This window comes from Parasteatoda tepidariorum, chromosome 4 (assembly GCF_982258835.1).
Source record: "Parasteatoda tepidariorum strain Cologne lab strain chromosome 4, Ptep-v5.0, whole genome shotgun sequence".
Taxonomy (NCBI): Eukaryota; Metazoa; Arthropoda; class Arachnida; order Araneae; family Theridiidae; genus Parasteatoda; species Parasteatoda tepidariorum.
In genome coordinates this window covers 36,570,805-36,591,469 of record NC_141758.1, presented here as the reverse complement: position 1 = coordinate 36,591,469, position 20,665 = coordinate 36,570,805, and the positions used below count along the sequence as shown (strand labels likewise).

At 28.2% G+C, this 20,665-nt stretch overlaps 2 protein-coding genes across 9 annotated transcripts in view; one reads left to right on the top strand and one right to left on the bottom strand.

The window, feature by feature from the left end:
* Cul2 (cullin 2) overlaps positions 1-1,201 on the bottom strand; it is a 32,940-nt gene extending 31,739 nt beyond the window's left edge. For 2 of the 7 annotated variants that reach the window (XM_087160925.1, XM_071182151.1), the window contains exon 1: positions 1,081-1,201. The gene's annotated coding sequence lies outside the window, so the exon portion shown is untranslated. Of the gene's footprint in view, positions 1-546; positions 569-861 lie in introns of those variants that run through there. The other 5 variants (XM_087160924.1, XM_071182150.1, XM_071182149.1 and 2 more) reach the window with 5 other exon arrangements.
* Positions 1,202-1,206: 5 nt separating this feature from the next.
* LOC107448326 (E3 ubiquitin-protein ligase UHRF1) overlaps positions 1,207-20,665 on the top strand; it is a 41,390-nt gene continuing 21,931 nt past the window's right edge. Inside the window, exons 1-9 of one of the 2 annotated variants that reach the window (XM_016063476.3) lie at positions 1,207-1,374; positions 5,925-6,079; positions 7,377-7,508; positions 7,629-7,691; positions 11,455-11,642; positions 12,603-12,821; positions 14,292-14,410; positions 16,862-17,054; positions 20,247-20,478. In XM_016063476.3, the coding sequence (XP_015918962.1) occupies positions 5,927-6,079; positions 7,377-7,508; positions 7,629-7,691; positions 11,455-11,642; positions 12,603-12,821; positions 14,292-14,410; positions 16,862-17,054; positions 20,247-20,478 (1,299 nt within the window). In that variant the 5' untranslated portion in view covers positions 1,207-1,374; positions 5,925-5,926. The remainder of the gene's footprint in view (positions 1,375-5,924; positions 6,080-7,376; positions 7,509-7,628; positions 7,692-11,454; positions 11,643-12,602; positions 12,822-14,291; positions 14,411-16,861; positions 17,055-20,246; positions 20,479-20,665) is intronic. The other variant, XM_087160922.1, reaches the window with a different exon arrangement.

The following is a 20,665-nucleotide window of genomic DNA, read 5'->3' as shown; positions in this document are numbered from 1 at the left end:
GCTTTAGTCTGTTCTGCTGTTATACATAGAATCTGCACCTATTAAATATAATACTAATACATTTTATATGTATTCGTTGGATTCATAAGGTGTTCGTAGTTACATGCATTCCAATGAATGTTGAACAATCAGAACAAGATGAATGCTTGGCACAACATAAATAATTAATACAACAGAACTGATCTATAATTTAATGAAATTCAGTGTATAATCAGGTATTGTTTTATAATTTAATCATTGTTATGTAATGAAAACTGAAACCTATCAGGTAAACAGGAACACGATTAAAGAAAACACACACAATTAAGTAGTTTTATTATGTTTGAAACCTCAACAAATCGAATTAAATGAAAAGCACATGCGATATATAATCTATGCAAATTATCAATAAAACAAATACCTAAAACATTGGGTAAGAGATTATTCAGCTGAATAATAGAAAACAAAAGTGTTAATTGGGTACAATATTTTAAACAGAACTATCCTTTTGGGAAAAATCTATTTGTTTAGAGAAACAATTATGTTGTTCTATTATTTGAAAGATACCTGCTATATCTTGAGGATATTAACCATTCAGTAATTGTTACAAACATTAATTTAGAAAATATCCAGTTACAAAAATAATAATTTTGCATACTGAATGCAACAAATACATCAACAAACATTTGTGATCAAATTGTGAAAAATCTGAAACCAGGGGTCTGTCTAGGTTTTTCTGACAGGTACCTATTTTGTGAAAATTTAGACGTAATTTGTGAAAAATTAAAAATTATATTAAAAAATCAACACAAAAATATGGATTTATCGTTTCTTAAGGGATACAAAAATGAAATTTTAAGAAAAAGTATTTTGTGAAACTACCGTTTTTCCAAAATTGAATTTGTGAAACTACCGTTTTTCCTAAAGTTGAATTTGTGAAGGTACCGCTAAACGGTAGTAAATTCGGCCTGGACAGACCCCTGGAAACATTACCAGAAATGTAACTGCAATTGTTTAGGTATTTAAAAGATGAAACAAATTTTGTTGTATGATAAAATAATATTCAAAACAACTCATAATTTATAAGCTAAATTTACATACGGAGAAGACCGACATTCTCCAGCAAAATAAGTAAACAGACAAATGTTACCAATTGCAAATTTGGGTATGGCAACGAGATTTTATTAAAATATTTTGGGTTAGCAAAAGCAGTAAAAAATAATCAGTAATATCATCGCGAAGGTAAATATTAGTAAAGAAGTGAATTGATTGCGACTAGTCTTAAAACATTCCCGGGAAAAATTTATTTTTGTTTTAAAAATTATTGAATTTTAATTTTAATTGATATTTTAGAAGGTTTTTTTTCAAAATAAGCAGAACTAAATAATTTTTACGGTAATTTTATTTTATATTTGTAAATCTGAAATATTTAAGCTTTGAAATTTAGCTAGATTATATTATTCTGTGTACCTAAATATTGTGCATGTACGAAATTTCCTTTCATTTAAATCTTTTCAAACATTTTACTGTAATATATGCAATTTAGTTTTTTGTTTAAGTTTTAATGAATAAAAGATGTAAGTAGTTTCAGTATAAATGTCAGTGACATTTGACATTATATCACATAATAACAATAAATCTTTATTTGTGTTTGCCACTTATTTTTGTGAGAATACCACACAAAACGTTGATTATGAATTAAAAAATGGTTGTTATATTCTCCGAATGTTTTTATTTTAAAAATTAATTAAATATTATGAATATTAACGAATAAAAAATATTTGTAGTATCAGACTCTACAAAAACAAGGAAACTATTTTTGTTTGCTACTTATTTTTGTAGGAGTATCGTGTAGAACATAATTATGCAACAAAAATTAGTAATTTCAACTGAAAGTTGGCATGCTAATGGGGATGAGAATTATTATATTTACCATGGTTTTTTCCCTATAGTATTAAATGTTTTGTAAAAAGAAACATTTTTCACAGCCTCAAAAAAACTTCTTTTTGTTTCTGCTATGTCTGTGAACATAAAAGTAATATTGAAACAAAAATTTGGAACATTTAAAACAGTCTTGTATTGTAACATTGCAGTACAACATTTGATCATCTTAAGAACTGATGTTCTAAAAACATTTTCAAGTTTCAAAATTTTCTTGATATTCCTCATAAAAAAATAGGTGGTCTTGATTTGTTCTTTTTAGCCTTTTTTTCTGTTATAGTGCAATGTTATGACTCTTTTATAATACCCAATATAACAAGAACTGCAAGTAAAAATGCTATGGTTATTAAATTTATAAAAAAATTTTGTAACTAGTTCAAAATTATTAGCCTTCCGCTGAGTGATATTGCTTATATTAAGTGAGTAATATTGCTCCTAATAGGGATAAATAATTATGAATTTTTTTTTTTAAACTTTCTGGTATCAATATTGAAAAGTGAAAAACAACCCTGGCAACGGTTTAACCTTTGCCCCAGTTGGGTTTAAAATTGACTTGATATGGGTCCTAAAATATCATGCACTGAGGGACCAATATTAGAATGTCTAGAATAGTCTATATCTAGGGCCTACATTGGCCAATATAAAATCTACATTGGCTAAATAATGGATATAAAATATTGGATGAATTTGACAATTCTATATGGAACCAATATTGGTTATAAAGTATATATTATCCTGGTTATAATATTGGTATAAAATATCAGATGAATCGGAAAATTTTACATGGGGCCAATATCAAAAAAATATTTGCAAAATTTGGGAAATTTTTTTTCAGCCTCTAGGTATCATTAGGTCCTGTCCTATTGTTGAATTTACTTGCACCAAGCTAAATGTAAAGTATTTAATTTAGTAATTTTTTGTTGTAAAGAGAGAGAAATCTGATCAGTCAATCCAAAAACAAGTTTATATTAAGAAATTAAATCAAAATTTAATAAGTTGTTAAAGGAAAATGCATTTGTCAGAATATTTTTCTACTTATTTCATTTCCTTTGTGTCTCTTGAACTTATATTAATCTGTATAAAAATCTCATTTACCACAATAAGATCGAGGTTAGTCATTGTAATCAGTCCAGTGTTCTCACTACAGCACGAGAATCTCGCATATTTTTGTTCTTTTCTCGCATTAAAAAATGATTAACGCGAGAAGTTCGCTTTCAAAATGGCGAATCTCACGAATTTTGGAAAAAATTTCGTCTTCCGCCATTTTAAATAAAATCCGTTTCACTTTTCTTCCTTGATCTTTCATTATTTTCAACATTGGTCCTTGTTATCTAGCTTCCCTATTTGTCAGTATTGTTCAGAACAGCAGAACACCCCCCCCCCGAACCCCTTTCAGAACACATTTCTCTGCAACCACATGTTCACCATAGGTAAGGTTTCTTCCAGGGTTGGGTTTTTGATGTCAAAAAGTGGTTTTGACATGACAAGGGTATAATACTGGTTTAAACCGTCAAAAACTTTGCCAAGAAAATATATAAACTTCAAAACTACCAACAGTTGCCATGCATTATATTGAAATTTAATTATGCTAAAGGTAATCAGCAGGTTTTAAAATATTTTTTAATTAAAATTAAGGTAAAATAAGATTTAAAATCTCAGAAATTTATATTCAAATGCATGTGCAGAAAAATTTTGCACAAAAATTGTTTAAATATTTATACTTAAAAAAAAAATTTTTTTTTTGATACTTAAGAAAATTAAAAGTTTATTACTATGCATTTTTGACATATAAGGGACATATAACTAATATTTATAAGGAACTTACAAGTTATGTTGTATAAATGCAAACTTGATACAAGTGTATAAAAAAATTTTTTTAATGTTATACCGAATATCTTTATTATCCAATATGTTAATTTGAATTTAAAAGTAGTTATATTTATGAATAAGGATAAATATAATTCATATTGCTTATTATATTTATTTATAATTATTACATGTATCATTTTAAAACAATTTTTATCTCTTAATTTTTTTTCTCCACTTGTATTAAGAATACAAATAATGCATATCTTGAAAGCAAGAAGTAATTATTCAACAGCTGAATATTCAGATATTCAACAAAACTATATCGTATTCAGCAAAATGAAATTCACAAGTATTTGGATAAACTAAATTTTCAGCACAGTAAATGAATAGGCTGAATGTACTGTAAATCGACACTAACTACTCTGTGTATTTAACAGAAAGCACTTAAATTTGTACTGTCTTATGTTAAAAAGATTATTAAGAAGATTTAAAAGAATATTAAAAAGATTTTTCTGTAAGAGAAGATGTCTAATGTACAAAACTGCTAATGTTTATCTTTAAAAATGTCTAATTTTTAGTATAATCTATACTATACACTAAATTTGGTTATAAATAAATTTCTTAATAATATCACTGCAGATTTTCAATAACACATGAAAATGAATACATAATATTACAAAAGATGTGAGTTTTCAAAAGTACAAGATTTTGGTTACTATTCAAAATATAAGTGTTTCTTCAAAATTTTAAATTTATTTTTTCTAGAACATATTTAGAAACACTATCCTTTATAAAAAATATATAAATTTTATGTATTATTTAAATTTCACATATGAATATAGGTTTTTGACATTTCCGACATTTTTGACGTGACGGTTTAAACTGTCACATGTCAAAAACCTGCCAACCCTGGTTTCTTCATGTAAGGCGTTTAAATTTTGTGTGCATGATTGTAAGATGGACATGTTAATGCAACATCTTCTACTCCGTAACGGACAAATGAAAATGAAACAAATGTCGTTAGAAACAGTCAAAACGAAACAAATATGGATAATATTTTTCAGCTAAATAAAAAATCAGTTGAAAAAAAGAAAGAGTCCTTTATAATAAGTTATTTAAAGTCAGCTCTATTTTTAAGAATTACCAAACTCTCTTATCGACAATTTACAGCAATTTGTAAAAGTTAAAGGCTGTGAAAACTATGCTGGAAGACATAGTATGAACATGGAAATAACTTCACTATTCTATAGCAGAAATAATTGAAAAGCCTATGCTGGCAGATGTAGAGGATAGGTCAGCATCTGTTGCAAGGTCATTTAGCACCCAAAACGGATTTAAGACAAAATATCGCAACAGATTGACTTATAAGCATTTGAGCAACCTAATGAGAATAGCTAATGAAAAAGTAGAAAAAGAACATTTTCCATATGATGATGCAGCAAAAATTAGAAGATGTTAAAAATGTATTGTAATTAAAGAAATAATTTTTTTCCGAGTCTATTCATGTTTTTTTAATTTTTAGAAATCTCACTTAACTTTTTGAAATCTCACCCTGTTTTAGAGAAAGGGTGAGAAATTCTCTCCTGTTTTTTTCTGTAATGAAAACACTGCAGTCTTAAAAAATTTTAAAGGTCTAAACTTGCTAGTGGCTATATGCAATTTTATTTGTGTCATCCTTTTTTTATAATAGTCACTTTTTTTTATTTTTGTCAAAACAGGGGAAAGTTAGTGAATTTTATCAATCTTTAAAAATCGAGGAATCCAAAAAAAGTTAGGATAAATTAATAAATTTATGTGTGAGGTGTCTAAAAGATCAATATGTTTTTCCACAAAAATTGGTAAAATGAGTCTTAAAAAGTCAAGAAATTTGTTTTCTGAGTTATATTTGTGGCCATATAATTAATTGTAAAAAATAAACTTTTTAATTGCCTTCAAAACTATGTTTATTTTTGTCTTTTTGCAGGGAAAATAAAAATAAATTATGCTTGGTTATAGGAAAACTTTGTTAGCTTAAGTTATTATAAGGTGAAAAAATAAATGCTTGAAAACGTGTTCTCTATTATCAATTATCCCTTTGCATATCATTTTTGAGGGATTATTCTTTTCATAAGCGCCAATTATTCATTTCAAAGAAGTGTTATAAAAATATTTTAAATTGTTTTGTCTTACATTTATGAAAGTTAAAACTTTTTTAGACATGTGGATTAAAGTCTGTTCCATGGATGGAAAAGTGTCCCATCGTGTGCACGGTCTTTCCAAACTAACCAAAATCGAGGAGCTGCGTCCACTGCTTGTTGACAAATTTGATGCTCCCATTGAGCGACAAAGACTTTATTATAGGGGAAAACAAGTGAGTATTTAATTAATTTGTGGAATGCACAATCTTTTTCCTGTAGTCTGCCACAAAAACTAAAAAGAATGCATCTTTGGAATCCAACATGAGTAAAGTTAAGCTATAATCTTAAAACTGTAAGAGGCATCTAGATTCTAATTTAAGTTAATAAGTATAATATGTAGCAATGTGAACAAATTCGCAAGAAGTTACATTTCCCTGTTAGCAGACTTAGATAAAATGAAAAACTTTTTGCAAGCACAAAATCTCAATTAAACAACTTTCTGCACCTATTGATTAACTCTTGTAACTAGTTTCAACCCTTTTATCTTCACCTCATTTTGACGAAATTTGTTATAAAATCACGAATATATATATACATATTTTTTAAAGGTTTAATTTTTATGCAACTTTATATTGATTCGTACCACAGGGATGAGTATGGTAAAGAAACAAAAGCTGAAAAAGAAATCCAAAAATGTTATCTGCAAAAACACTTTTTGAATAATTGAAACAATGCCTAAAATTTGAGCTATAAAAAAGTATGTTATCCACAGAATGTTATCAATATTGTAATTATAATGTCAATGCGAGATTTTATTTTTATATTTAAATAGTATGAATATGAATCTCAAAGTTTTATTTTAAAATCTTGTAAATACGATTCTCTATGTTTCATTTTAACACTGTGTAAAAATGAATTTCGGTGTAAAATTTTTAAGTCACTTGAGCGCAAATCATAGTAGTGGCTTTTTAATTGCCTGAACCAAATTGATATGAAGTGGTTAAGATGTAAACACAATGCGAGATCTTAAGTGGGAATTATGATGTTTGGTGTTAAATCTTGTGAATGTAATTTTAAATCGCATTTGCATTGGCAGGTAAAGACGTAAAAATAAAAATTTCAAATATTTTTTCCTTTGAAGAAGCAGTGTTTTATTTTTTAGTACGTAATAGAAAAAATATTTCCGTGAGCGGCGCTCGGGTATATTATACGAGTTTGCTAGTACTGAAATCATAGCCATGAATAAAACTTATTGAACAAAATGGCTACAATCAAGTTCAGGCTTGCACTAAGACAATAAGTGAATAAAAGAGCAGAATGACCTGTTTAAATAAAGTATTTTTCACTTAATTTTCATTAATATTTAAAACTGTTCAAAAACCATAGGTCTCCTTGCTTTATTTATTATGCACATATAGATGTGTGTTTTAGGTCATTTGATGATATAATTAAATGTCTTTTGTGGTGATTTGCTTAAGTTTTTCTGACATTACTAGTAATTTATTGACATAATTTTTAAACAATCCGCAGCTTGAAGATGGTCATTCTCTATTCGATTATGATGTTGGAATTAATGATACCATTCAAATATTTGTCAGACAACTATTGGTTGATTCTCAAGAGAAAAGTGCAATTATTGAGGATACAAATAAAGAAAATCATGTAAATATCTATTTTCGTAAAATATTCGTGAATTCACGATTGGTTTTCATTTTGTTTATTATTTTCACTGAATCTATTTATATTTTTTTTATTAATATAAACTAAAATTTTTTTATTCAGGATGCTGAAAAAGCACAATATCAGAATTCTCTTGAAGAACAAGTTTTGAGTAAATACTATGAAGTAAGTATTAATTTATATTTCTCAGCATTTATTTTTATTCAATGTTTTTTCTTCTTACTAGATCATTTTTACCTTTTAAAATGTATGTACCCGTGAATAGCTAATAAATAAAAAAAACATAATAAATTGATAATTTTTTTTGATAGTCATGTATAATCTTTTGATTATGTATATTTGTACTTTGCCTTTTGTAAAATGCTTGTTTCTTACCTTTCTAAATACATTATAGTTAGAAAACATAATTATGATATAAATCAAATTTATTAGTAGTTTAATAAGACTAGTGGTAGTTAATGTGTTAATTAACAAAAAAAAGACCTGTCTAGTATGGTTCTAAAATTACTATAGTAGTACAATAGCCAGTTCTGTATTACAAATAAATTGCCTTTTTATTGTCATTGTGAATGAAGGAATTTTAAAATTAGAATGTCGAAGTTGATTTTTTTTTGTACACTTTTTTTTCTTTGTTTTTTATACTTCTTCTCTATTCTAAATCAAACTATAAGCATGCATTGATGTAATTTTTTTAACTGAGCATCAAAAGTTTGAATGAAGCTTTTTATGTTCATTAACTAAAACCTAATATTTGAATGAAATAAAACATAATTCATGCAATAAAACTTTGAAGTATTATGCTTGGGTTACCAGAACGGGGGGGAAAACAGGACAAGTGATGCAGCATTAGAAATTATTTAAAAAAAATTACTGGTCTGCAGCAGGGTTCGTGATTTTTTTGATTTTTTTAAAAAAAATCAAAAGAATCAGATTTTTTTGATTTAAATCGGATTTTTTTGATTTAAATCAGATTTTTTTGATTTTTATTCAAATACACTGTAAGAACTTTAATTTATGATTAAAAAAAATTATAAATGTTTAATCAAATTAACTTAATATTAAAACTATGTTGTAACAATATTTCAGAAGCTCTAACTAAAATAATTTTTCATTATAATACATGGCTTTGAATGCATAGCAACTGTTTTGAAAGAAATGCATGATTAAAATTTAAAGACTAGATTAAATAGAGAATTTAAAGAATACTTCAGGGGTCTGTCTGGGTTTTTCTGAGAGGTACCTATTTTGTGAAAATTAAAAATTATATTAAAAAATCAACACAAATATAGTAAAAATATGGATTTATCGTTTCTTACGAGACACAAAAATAAAATTTTAAGAAAAAGTATTTTGTGTGATTATTCTATCATTTTTCCTAAAGTTGAATTTGTAAAGGTACCGTTAAACGGCAGTAAATTTGGCTTGGACAGACCCCTGCACTTTAACTATTAAAAGAAAGTTTCAGTTAGCAAACCATAACTTTAATTTAAAATTGTGATTTCGTTTTTTTTCATCTTGGTTTTTAAAATGACAAAATAAATATAGCAGACTGTGTTTATAAATGTAGTCATTCATCAAATAATAAATAAATATTTAATTTGTATGTTTTTATATTAAAATATTCATCTTAATTCTATATCAAAATAGATAAGTTAAGCTAAAAAAAAAAAAAAAAGTTAGAAAACCTATCTACTCATTGGAATTTTTTTTCACAAAATTTCTTTACAGAAAATCTGATAATGTCAAAGATACTGTAAACAAATTATGAGAAAAAAAATACCAGTTAATAACCCTACTGCATCAAATAGACTTTGAAAGAGTTTGAAAGGGAAGAATGACACTATATTTGGAAAAATACATCTAAATTCATCAGCCCTCTTTTTTTCTTTTTCTGTTTTTGGCATATTAGGGTAATTTCTTTTTAACATAACCTCAAGCTTCAGAAATACACATTTTCCACCAATAAAATATGATGTAGATTTTAATTCACGCTTTTTCATTCTAAAGGTAGAATTTTAATTAACATTATTTGTATTATTTTTTGAAAAATATTCATGTTTATTAATTACTTTCTACAGTTATGCAAGTCTATACTAAGACAGCATTAAATGTTTACTTTAATCTGTACTTTCAATCTCAAGAATCAAAACATTTTTAAAAATGTAATTTCAAATGTGTTGGAATTTAACACACACCAAAAAAGTAATTTCATTGACTAAAATTAATTAATGCAGCAATTTATTTAAATTAAATTTTAATACTAAGAAAAGAAAATAATAAAAGTATCAAAAATTTAAAACACTGTTTTTTGATTTAAATCAATGATTTTTTTAAAAAAATCATTTGATTTAAATCATGATTTAAATCGTGATTTAAATCAAGCTGATTTAAATCAACAAACCCTGGTCTGCAGGATAAGTAAGCATTATTATGTACCAGTCCACAAACAATATCACTGGTTTACTCAAAATTCATCATTAAATATATTTGTACATCACTTAAAATTATTTTCATGCTTCATAATAAGATAACATTTCGCATCACAGTTTATTTTTATTAAAATTTAAAATGCTAAATTGATATTTTATATGTATATATACATGGTACATAGCATTTTTGAAAAGTACTTAAAGGTGCTTACTTTCGATTTTCGTTTTTTAAAAGCCCTTAAATGTGCTTTTTTTTTTTATTAAGCTTTTTTAGAAAGTGCTTCATTTTACCTTTTCGAAACTGAGATTTTTTTCCTTTACCATGTCGATTTTTGAATGTATTCAGCGTTTTCACAGTTCATTCAACCTCACTCCATTTCGGCCTACCATTGGTCCATTGCATATGAAAGCGCCTATCATTTTACATGTTTGATGAAATACTTGCGACCGCATGTGTGTCTACTGAGCTGAGTTCGGTGAGATTCTAGCACTCTTGTGTGCAACTCTGCTGCATTTTGCAAGATATTCTCCATTTCAGGCTTCATTTTCCACCCTCTGAAATCGAACCGAAAAATCTCTCGATTTTTTTTTATGGTGGCTAATATAATCGAGAAAGAGTTCTTTGTCTGAAACTAGTTGCTTTATCATGATCATGTAAAGTCTTTTAAAATTATTTTGTATTTTCTTAATGCATAAAGTGCTTAAAAGGTGCTTATTTTTTGTTGAAAGAGTTGGCTATGTACCCTGATGTATGTATGTATATATATATATATATATATATATATATATATATATATATATATATATATATATATATATATATATATATATATATATATAAATTTTTTTGCAAAAAAATTTATTAATTTGAATAGGCAATTTAAATTATTTGTGTTCAAAATTATTTGTGTATAATATATGGTACATGGATTAGATTTTATCCATAAAGTTTTGAGGTTTTATTACTTAATGTCACAATTACCCCAGGCACCATTCCAACCGAATGAACTCTTCATTGTTCAAAGATGAATTAACAGCAGACACGTTGCTGGTCCTGCCACCAAGTTATTATTAATAGGGGCCCAAAAGGGTATTTAGTCGTATCAGACCAGTGGATTACCAATGGTTTTGATTGCTACAATGACAATTTTTGATTGCAAAAAAACTTGAAATATACTGTGTTCAAAAGAAAAATAACTTTGAATTTTGTAAATTAAATGTTTAGTTTGAAATCTTCTTTTTATATTTTAAAATAATTCCAGTCAGGTTTTTTTGTTGCTTGTTCAAAAATCATTGTTCTCTGGTTGTTAAATTTTTGACCTACCTAATAACTAGGAGAGTTTTTACGTGGAGCCCATGATGGTTCCCACTTAGTTATTAATGTTAAGGAAATATTTTAATTTTATAATCTGTCTCTTCTACTTAACTGTTTTCTTTTCATCAACCTTCTTTAATCTTCAATTAAATTTATAATAATCTTTATTTATCTAATTTTTCAGGTTGGCGACTTAGTTGATGCAAAGGATATCAAACAGCATGGTTCTTGGTTTGAAGCAAAAATAGTTCAAATCAAGCCTCAAAAGCAAGTGTCACAATGTGTGCCGGAATGCCAATCTACCCTTTGTCAACATAAAATCAATGAAAACAAGTTTGATGATGGTTTGGCGTACACTGTTGTGTTTGATGAGTAAGTAACATATCACTGGTTCAACACTAAAACAAGTAATGAGCTAAAACTTTAAATTTGTAGATAGATTAAGATTGTGATTAAAAGCTTTCAAATTAAATCTTTCAGGGTGGCTTATTAGAAAATTAATTTTATAAGGTTTGTCAATAAAACTGTGGTTTCTGCTGTCAGTTTTGCTATCTTAAATCTTTTATAGTTATAATTGAGGTTGGGAGGAAAAAAATTTTGTTTTTAAACCAGTTTATTTTTTTTAAAGATTAAATTAGTTTTTTAGATTAAACCAGTTTTTTCTGTTAATTTGAAATATAAATTAAATGCTACTTTACACTTAAAATTAAAACTAATGGGGCTTTTATGGAGAAATCAGGCCAAATCGAACTCAAGGGGTTTGCAAATGTGTGTTTTCATTTCAAGATTCAGCTGTTGTAATAAATAATATCAGATTAAGAATATCGAATTTTAAAAACTATGTGGAAATCAATAGCAATAACTGCCAAAAAAAATAGAACAAATATTTCTGCCGAAAAGAAAACCAAACTTTTTACTTCATTATTCTCAAATGAAAATAGAAAAATTACTAGCCTTTTTTTCCACTCCGATGCGCAAGAATGGGATATAATTTTGAATATAATTCTGAAGAAAAGATAGAAACTTTTGAAAATTTGTGCAGAAGAGAAAACCAAAATTTTTTACTTTCTAAAGGAAATATCTGTCGCCACGATTCTGCCACGGGGCTCATGGGGCGCATCATAACATATTTCTCTCTTCCACTGTACGATTTTTGGTGTATTTGACACATTATGGCACTTAAATTGAGTCACTGGTTGAGCATAAATTACGTATTTATCTGTCAGTCCATTAATGACAATGCTTTTTAATGAACTGTGCTAATAATTTATCTGAATATTATTTTCAGAAATAATCTTAATCTAATTGATTATTTTTATGCTTATTTTAAAGCTATGAAGACAGTGAAGGTCCTCAAGATTTAAAGTTAGGCTTCCTTCGTCCTAGAGCTCGTCATCTTATTGATTATGATAATATTAAAGTAGGTGATCTAGTCATGATCAATTACAATATTGATTCCCCTACTGAAAGAGGATATTGGTTTGACTGCAAAGTTACTGCATTGAAACAGACTAAACATAAGAAAGAAATAATTGGCACACTCTTAATTGGGTAAGTGAAATACAATATATATTATTTTGAAATGCTACACGATTGACTGCTTTACATAGCTATATCCATTTCAAGAATATTTGCTCTTAAAATTTATTTTTTAAAAGCCACAAGATTTTAACTTAAACAGTTTCAACAATTTTTCATTTATTTCATACATTTACTAGTGTTAATAAACTATTTAAATTTATTCATCAATCATTAATAATAAATAATTAAAATAAATTCTGAACTAAATTAAGTAATTAACCCTTTAACTATCGGTTAATTTTCAAGAAAGCTGTCATAAAAGTGCCTATTTTTTTATCCCTCAAAATTATATAAAAATATGCGTATGAGCAATATATATGTTCATTTTTTAGGGCTGATTGTGCTCCAGAAAAAATCCGGATTTCCAGAATTTTCACTAACAGTGATCCGGAAGTTTCCGGAGATCGAAGGTCCAGGCATTTAAAAAAATCATTGATCACAGAAGTTTCCGTAAATCAAATTTTCGAAGGTGGAACTTAAAAACACAGTTTATTTTATTTGTTTGTAAGGGAGAGCCAGAGAGATACTTTATAAGCTTATATTCATGATTAATTTTCATTTTTTATTGGTAAATAGTTGGTGTAATCATAAACTCAAGAAAGAAAGACATATTTGTATATTTTAATTACTTCTCCAGGTCATCATAGGTATGTGTAAAATTTAAAAAAATTTTAAGTGAACTAAGAAATATTGAGAAAAAGGAAGAAAAAAAACCTCGTTTAAATTTTTTTCAATTTAAACTTTTTTTTAACTCAAGAAATTTTCCGGAATTTTGACTTGGGCTCACAATAACCCCTGATTTTTAATTTTTGATTTGTTTTTAGCTTGAAATTTTAAAAAATTAAATTTTTAGGAAAAGCCAACTATGATTTAATGTTGCTTTTCCAGCAAGCAAGGAAAATTTAAAAAATATGTGTTTTAAACATTAAAGAAAATTTTATTAAACTTACGTATAATATAAATAAAGATTAGTAATTTTTTTGTGTGCAAAGCATGAGATACAGAGGCCAACGTCACAATCTGGACAGTAGTACCCATCCTTCCTACATCTCTTATTGTTTTCATCTCTTCTGGAGCAACAAACTTTGCATTCTCATGATGCTTATCTACAATTACCTTAAAAATATCCTGGTACTGCCATATGGTGTGTGAAATGAGAAGTAAAATGTTTTCCTGGCAATTAGTTTTATTCTTATTGGCACGTTACTACTGAACACTCCAGCCCGTCAATATCACAGGAGAGAGAAATAGAGAGCGAAACCTCACCCCCGTTATTTTCACGGTAGCAAGAAGAAAAGGGATAAATGCTATTATCGATAATAGAATGATTATAATTTGACAACATTATTCTATCACTTAATTTAAAATATGAGATTTTTAATACTAGAGTTAAAAAAATTAGATTTTGTTTAAAATGATGTATTACATTCTTTAATTTAGTGCCCAAGAAACAGAGTTGGAAAACTGCAAAATACTATTTACGGACGAGGTTTATGCGGTTGAAAACAATACGCTTTTATCTGAACAGTCTGGCAAACAGAATGAAGAGCCTGTTGTTAGTAAGTATTGTCTACCAATGTTTGTATGTAATAATGTTGCATTATCTCAGTTATTGACTCAATTATTGGCCTTAACATTGGTTTGTATGCATAGCCAACTCAGTCTTTGGTCATTACAATTCCTTTCATGAGGTATTGTCAACCATAGCTATCTTCCTGTTAGCCGTGGTGAGTCAGGAGAAAGAGCGCTTGCCTCCCACTAAGGTGAGATTGGTTCGAATCTCCGTGATGGCTGTTCAATATAAACTCAGTACCCCACAAATGTTGACAAAAAAAATCCTCAGAGGTAGACAGTTCATAGGAGGAGAGTCCTCTAGCGGGCAGGCTACCCATGGAAGGTTTTCGTGGTTTTCCTCTCTGTGTAACACAAATGTGGGTTAATTTCATCAAAAAGTTCTTCACTAAAGCAAATTTCACCCAATACTTGATCCTGGAGTTCCCTTGTGTTCTGGATTAGGTTAAAAATTTTAAAACTACTGAGTTGAACATAGGTAGTCCCAAACTTAAAATTGGGTCGGCTGTTCAACGATGGTTAGAAAATAAATTTAATAAAAACTATCTTTGGAAAATTATGTCTTCTTGGGGCACCTTTAAACAGTAAGTTTAAAAGTCCGATAAATTTGAAAGTACAGTTATTATTTAGATTGAGAAATTAAATTTGCAAGAGAATAAGAAATCATATATTATGTCTAATTTTGATGCATCAAACTATTAGAAAAATTTAGATATAAGTAATTTAATGAGTGTACGTATTGGTTTAATTTCCTAATTATTATAATGTGACATGGTTTAGTAATGTTCATTATTAAAATTGAATCATTTGATTTTTCTAACTTAAATGATAACATTTTTGTTTACAGCAAACAAAAATTCAATATATTATAGGCAAATGTATGTTAATGAGGTGACAATTTTTTAATTTTAAAAAGTGTCTAAACCATTCGCTTGCACTGTTTAGAGAGAATGATACAATGTACCTAGGAACTTCTCTATTTAAATATTAAAACAGCTGTTTAAGACATTAATTTGCAAACTTATCTAATGTGTTATTTTCTTTTGAAAATTCTTTTAATGCCAAAGTACGCCAGATTTTTTAAACTTGAATTTATTTTAGCATGTTATTGTTAAAACAATTAAACCTGAATTCTGAATGATTTGATCATGATCTTTTATAATGACACGTCTAGCCGCAACTGTTTTGTTACTCAAAAAATGTTTGTGGCTCATAGAATGGAGTATAATACTTTAATTTTAGCGGACTGCTTATTTCTGATTCATTGTAGAATTTTTTTTTTCTTTTTGATTCTTAATGTAACTGCATTGATTTGTGGTGGCTCATAGGCAGAGTTGACTTTTTGCCGGCAGAAATTGGTTTTTGCCATGCCAGTGGCAGAAACTGGTTATAACCGGTAAAAACTGGCAGAAACTAAAAAAAATTTCTATATTAGTTCTAGTAATTGCTTAATGATATTTTGTTTAAGTAAACTGAAAAATGTAACTATAACAAACTTTTTAATTCATTTCTTGTAAATATATATTATTTTGTTCACATTAAATATAAAAAGTGCAGTATATCAAATATTTATATAAAATAAAGAATAAAGTAATGTAATACTAAAGATAAATACTAGATTTTAGTTTATTATATTAAATTCTGAAATTCAGTAATTATTATCATTTAACTCTTAACATAACTGAATAGAGCTATTTTCAAATAGTTTTTTTTCTTTTCAAGACATAATTTGCATGGCAACAATCCAATTATAATAATAGTAACAGTTTTAATCTTTGCTGTATGTAAGAGAAACTGCATCAAAACTTTTCTTTTGTTATAGATTACTGCAGAGTGCAAACAATGTAATATTTGATTTTGAATGGTGATAATTTTGTAAATAAATTGTACTTTGTTTAACATTTAATTGTTTTTTTCTATGAATTATCCATTGTATGTCAATCTCAGAACTTACTTTTATGTCATTTTCTGAATTTCTGCCACAAATGTGGCAGAAAAGGATTTCTGCCATGACAGTTTTAACCGGTTTCTACCAGTGGTTTTAACCACCTCGGCAGAAACTTGCCAACCTTGCTCAGAGGATAGAGCCCTTCTCTCCTAATGAGGTGAACTGGGTTCGAATCCTAGCGATGGCTGATTGATATAAATTCTGCACTCGGCTTGCACTGGTTCATGGGTTTAGAGTCCCCTTGTCGCCAGTCTAAGCGGGGTAGGATTTTGTGGTTTTTCTCACCATGTAATGCAAATGCAGGTTAGTTCCATCAAAAAGTCAGGAATGAATGCAAGTTTCTCCCAATACTTGATCCAGGAGTTCCCTTGTCTTCTGGATTGGGTTGAAAATTGGTGGTCTTAAACTCAAAATTGTGTCGGCTGTTCAAATACAGTGACAAAATATAACTGCATTTGGTTTTTGATGATTATGTTTTCTTTTTCCATAGGATCAAAACCAGAGGAACCCAAGTGCTCTCGCTGCAAAGACAATCCAGCAAGAAAATGTAGGGAATGTAGCTGTCGTTTGTGTGGTGGGAAGGATTCTCCTGAGAAGCAGCTTGTTTGTGATGAATGTGGCTTCTGCTTTCATTTGTGGTGCATGGACCCACCTCTAACAGAAATTCCAGAAGAGGAGGATTGGTATTTATTATTTATGCTATTGTTAAATTGCATTTAGGGAAAACCCAGAGAGCTTGGAAAACTCAGGAGATTTGAAATTAATGTAAAAATCTCCAGAAATATGTCAAAAAATTTAAATTTTAGGACTTTTTTGTTTTTAAAATTTTTTTTCCTACTGAAAAAATTGAGATTTTTATTTTGAAATTGCTCACAAAGTTTATTAAATTTCTGATGCAAATTATTGTCTTGCCTTCAGGGACTCTGAGAACTCTGAAGCTGAGTTTTCCATGACGGAGTTCAGCATTACGACTAACTTCTACTCGCTCTACTAGGAAGTATTGTATCTATTCCGATAGTATCAGCGTTTTGAGCCAATTAGAAAAGTTTCATTGTGATACTCATCCAATTTTATGCTTCATTATTCATTTGTTAACCACTCTTCAGAATAATGGCTTTAAGATTTTATTTTGCTGGGTACCGAGTCATGTTGGTATTCCAGGGAATGACCTAGCCAACTCAGCTGCACAATCTGCCACATCTGCTTTAACATTGTCCATACTTTTCTCTGATGTAAAACTGCATATTCGGAAATTTGTGACATCATTGTGGCAACAGCAGTGGGACCTCAAAGTTTTTAATAAATTGCACAGTATTAAAACCGATTTGGGACATTTGCCAGTACTGCCCTTGCGTAGTGCTGATGTAAAGCTTACAGGTCTTCGAATTGGCCATACCTGGTTAACGCACCTTCACTTACTCTTTGGAGAGCCTCCTCCTCTATGCAGTACATGTAACGTTTCTCTCTCGATTCATCACATTTTAATAATATGTCCATGTTTTAACCAACTTCGTTTAACGTTTTTTGGGAGTTCTATTTTATGCATGCAGGATTTGTTAGATGATATTCATCATCCTAACCTTTTTGCGTATTTACGTGCTGTTGGTATTTTTAACTGTATATAAATGTTTTAATGCAACTGCAATTTTATTCACTTTAGAGAACAACTTATTTCGTGTATTTTATATCGTATTCATAACTTTTATCTGATTTCATTCCTACCCTTTAATGTGATTTTATTCATACCTTTTATCTGATTCTATATACAAACTTATTCCATTTACAAACTTATACAATTTTATCAGTTATAATGGTATGACAAATAAAGTGGTGCATGTACTTTGTCTATTGAACTGTTTTACCGTATTGTTTGGCGCAGCATGTCCTCTTTTGGACTTTGTGCCACTAAACCCTACATTCAATTAAAAAAAAAATTCCATGACGGAGTTCTTGATTTCCCCATGCTCCAGAGTTCCAGCAATTTCATTTTATCAATGCAAATGCAGACATTAAAAAGGCCTGCTGCATTGTAACGGCATTGCCTATTTGCAAACTTGCTGTAGAAAGACTATTGTCAAAATAAAAATACATTTATAATAATTTAAGATCAAATATGAAGGAAGGCTTATTAGATTCAATTCTTTTCTTGTCAAACTCAACTGTAAATTAAATTTGTATTTTCTGTGTCAACTGTTGATTATTTTATTTTTTAATGCTCTTTTTTATAATAAATTTTTTTATTTAAAATCTGAAAACTTATAAGTGTGCATATATGTACAGTAGAATCAGCAGTGCCTTAGCGGAATGGGAACTTCAGCTTACTATCTGGAGCAGAGCTGAAGCATCTAAAAAAAATTTCTCTCCATTTATGTAGATACAGCAATATTGGGTTGGAAAAAAAATACTTATTGACTGTATGAGAATTTATTTTATTTACTATTATGTTTAAATTTTACTTTAATGTAGATTTTGATTTTTTTTTTTTTTTTAACTAAATGCAAAGCTTTTTAAATTTTTTCAAGGTTTATAGGTCTTTAATGATAAACAATATTTTCTCTGTAAAGTATTAGGAATAATTTAGATTTGAAAAAGGCAAGCATTTCATAATTTTGTTTAACCCAACCAGATAGTATATTGGCATAATAATAATTTTGTATGTGATTTTTAATATTTAATGCTTTTAAAATTTTTTTGTCCATCAATTTTTTAATCCTTCGAATATGTTCCCATGTTCTTTTAACTTATAAATTGTGTTACTATGCTTATTATTTTTTATAATGCTTGCTCTCTATGGGCTCCCAATTTTTTTGAATCGCAGTCAAATGATAAAAATTAATAGGTTTTAAATATAATTATTGCCCCATTTTAAATCTTTTAATATTTTTGTTATAGTAACCATGCCTCCAAGTTATTGAAAATTTACAATGTTGGAAAAGTTTTCTATACTAATTTTTTGAAAATATTTCAGCTGCAAAAATTTTTAAATGTTAGCAAGAATTAAATTCTGCATATGTCTCAATTCACAGTGTTAAATAAATATTGGATTAAATATTTTTTCATGTATTATGAAATAAGTAATATCATTTATGAATCTAATCAGCTTGACCTACAATCTATCACCAGTGTTTTTTTAATGCAGCTATTACTGGAATAAAACATATTTGAAAATCAAATCAAAAAATTATGTTTTATCAGTCAAAAATTGGATACCCATATTTAATTATCTTTTGATAATTAAATATGGCATATTCAAATCTTAAAGGCATATTCAAATCTTCTTTAAAAAGTGGGAGAAAAGTGAAATTTTTTAAAAAAAACTTCAACTTATCTAAAAAAAATTGCATATTTAATTTAGATTTTTTAAAAAAAAATTATCAGCCTTTTAAAAGAAATTCAAGAAAGTCATATGGATAAAAGCTGGTGTCCATTGAATGCTAAAATCATTAAATTGGTATTACAGAATATAGGTAGGAGAGTTGAAAAACATATATTATATAGGAAATTCAAAACTTAAATAATTCAATTCCAAACCAAAATCTTAATTAATGTAATACTAATTTCATTCAATACTAATCATTTATATTAATGCTAATAATTTTCAATACTAATTTCATTTATAGTTTACTAACGACCCTCTAGAATTCCCTTTATATCTTGAATACCCATAATTTTTCATCACCATTCCCCCTCCCCAAATCTTAACTGCTAACTGAGGGGGGGGGTGAGATAACGTTCACAGTGGGAATCTAGACTTTAGACAATCAAGGGAGGGACTCATCAGACCATTTTTTACAGAAATTAAGTTTGAATCCATCAACTGATGTGTTTTTTTTTTATCTGATTACAATAACTTTTCTCTTCTAATTTACATTTAGGTATTGTCCAGATTGTAAAAATGATGAAACCGAAGTTGTTCGTGCTGGAGAAAAACTGAAGGCGAGTAAGAAGAAATCAAAGATGCCATCAGCTAATTCTTCCACTTCTCGAGATTGGGGTAAAGGTATGGCATGTGTGGGACGTACGAAAGAGTGCACAATTGTTCCTCCAAATCATTTTGGGCCTATACCAGGTGTTGAAGTTGGAAGCATGTGGAAATTCCGTGTTCAGGTCACCTCTTTTTTCCTTCTTTATAATAATTTGGTTATTTATTTTTTAGCTTCAATTGATTTTGTGTGGCATTTTTTTATCATTTATTTATGAAAATGAAAACCCTTTTAAAATTCCAACTTTGAAACAAAAAATTATAATAAATTTTTTCCTTGTGTAAGTTAATCTGAACTGCAAGTATAATTTA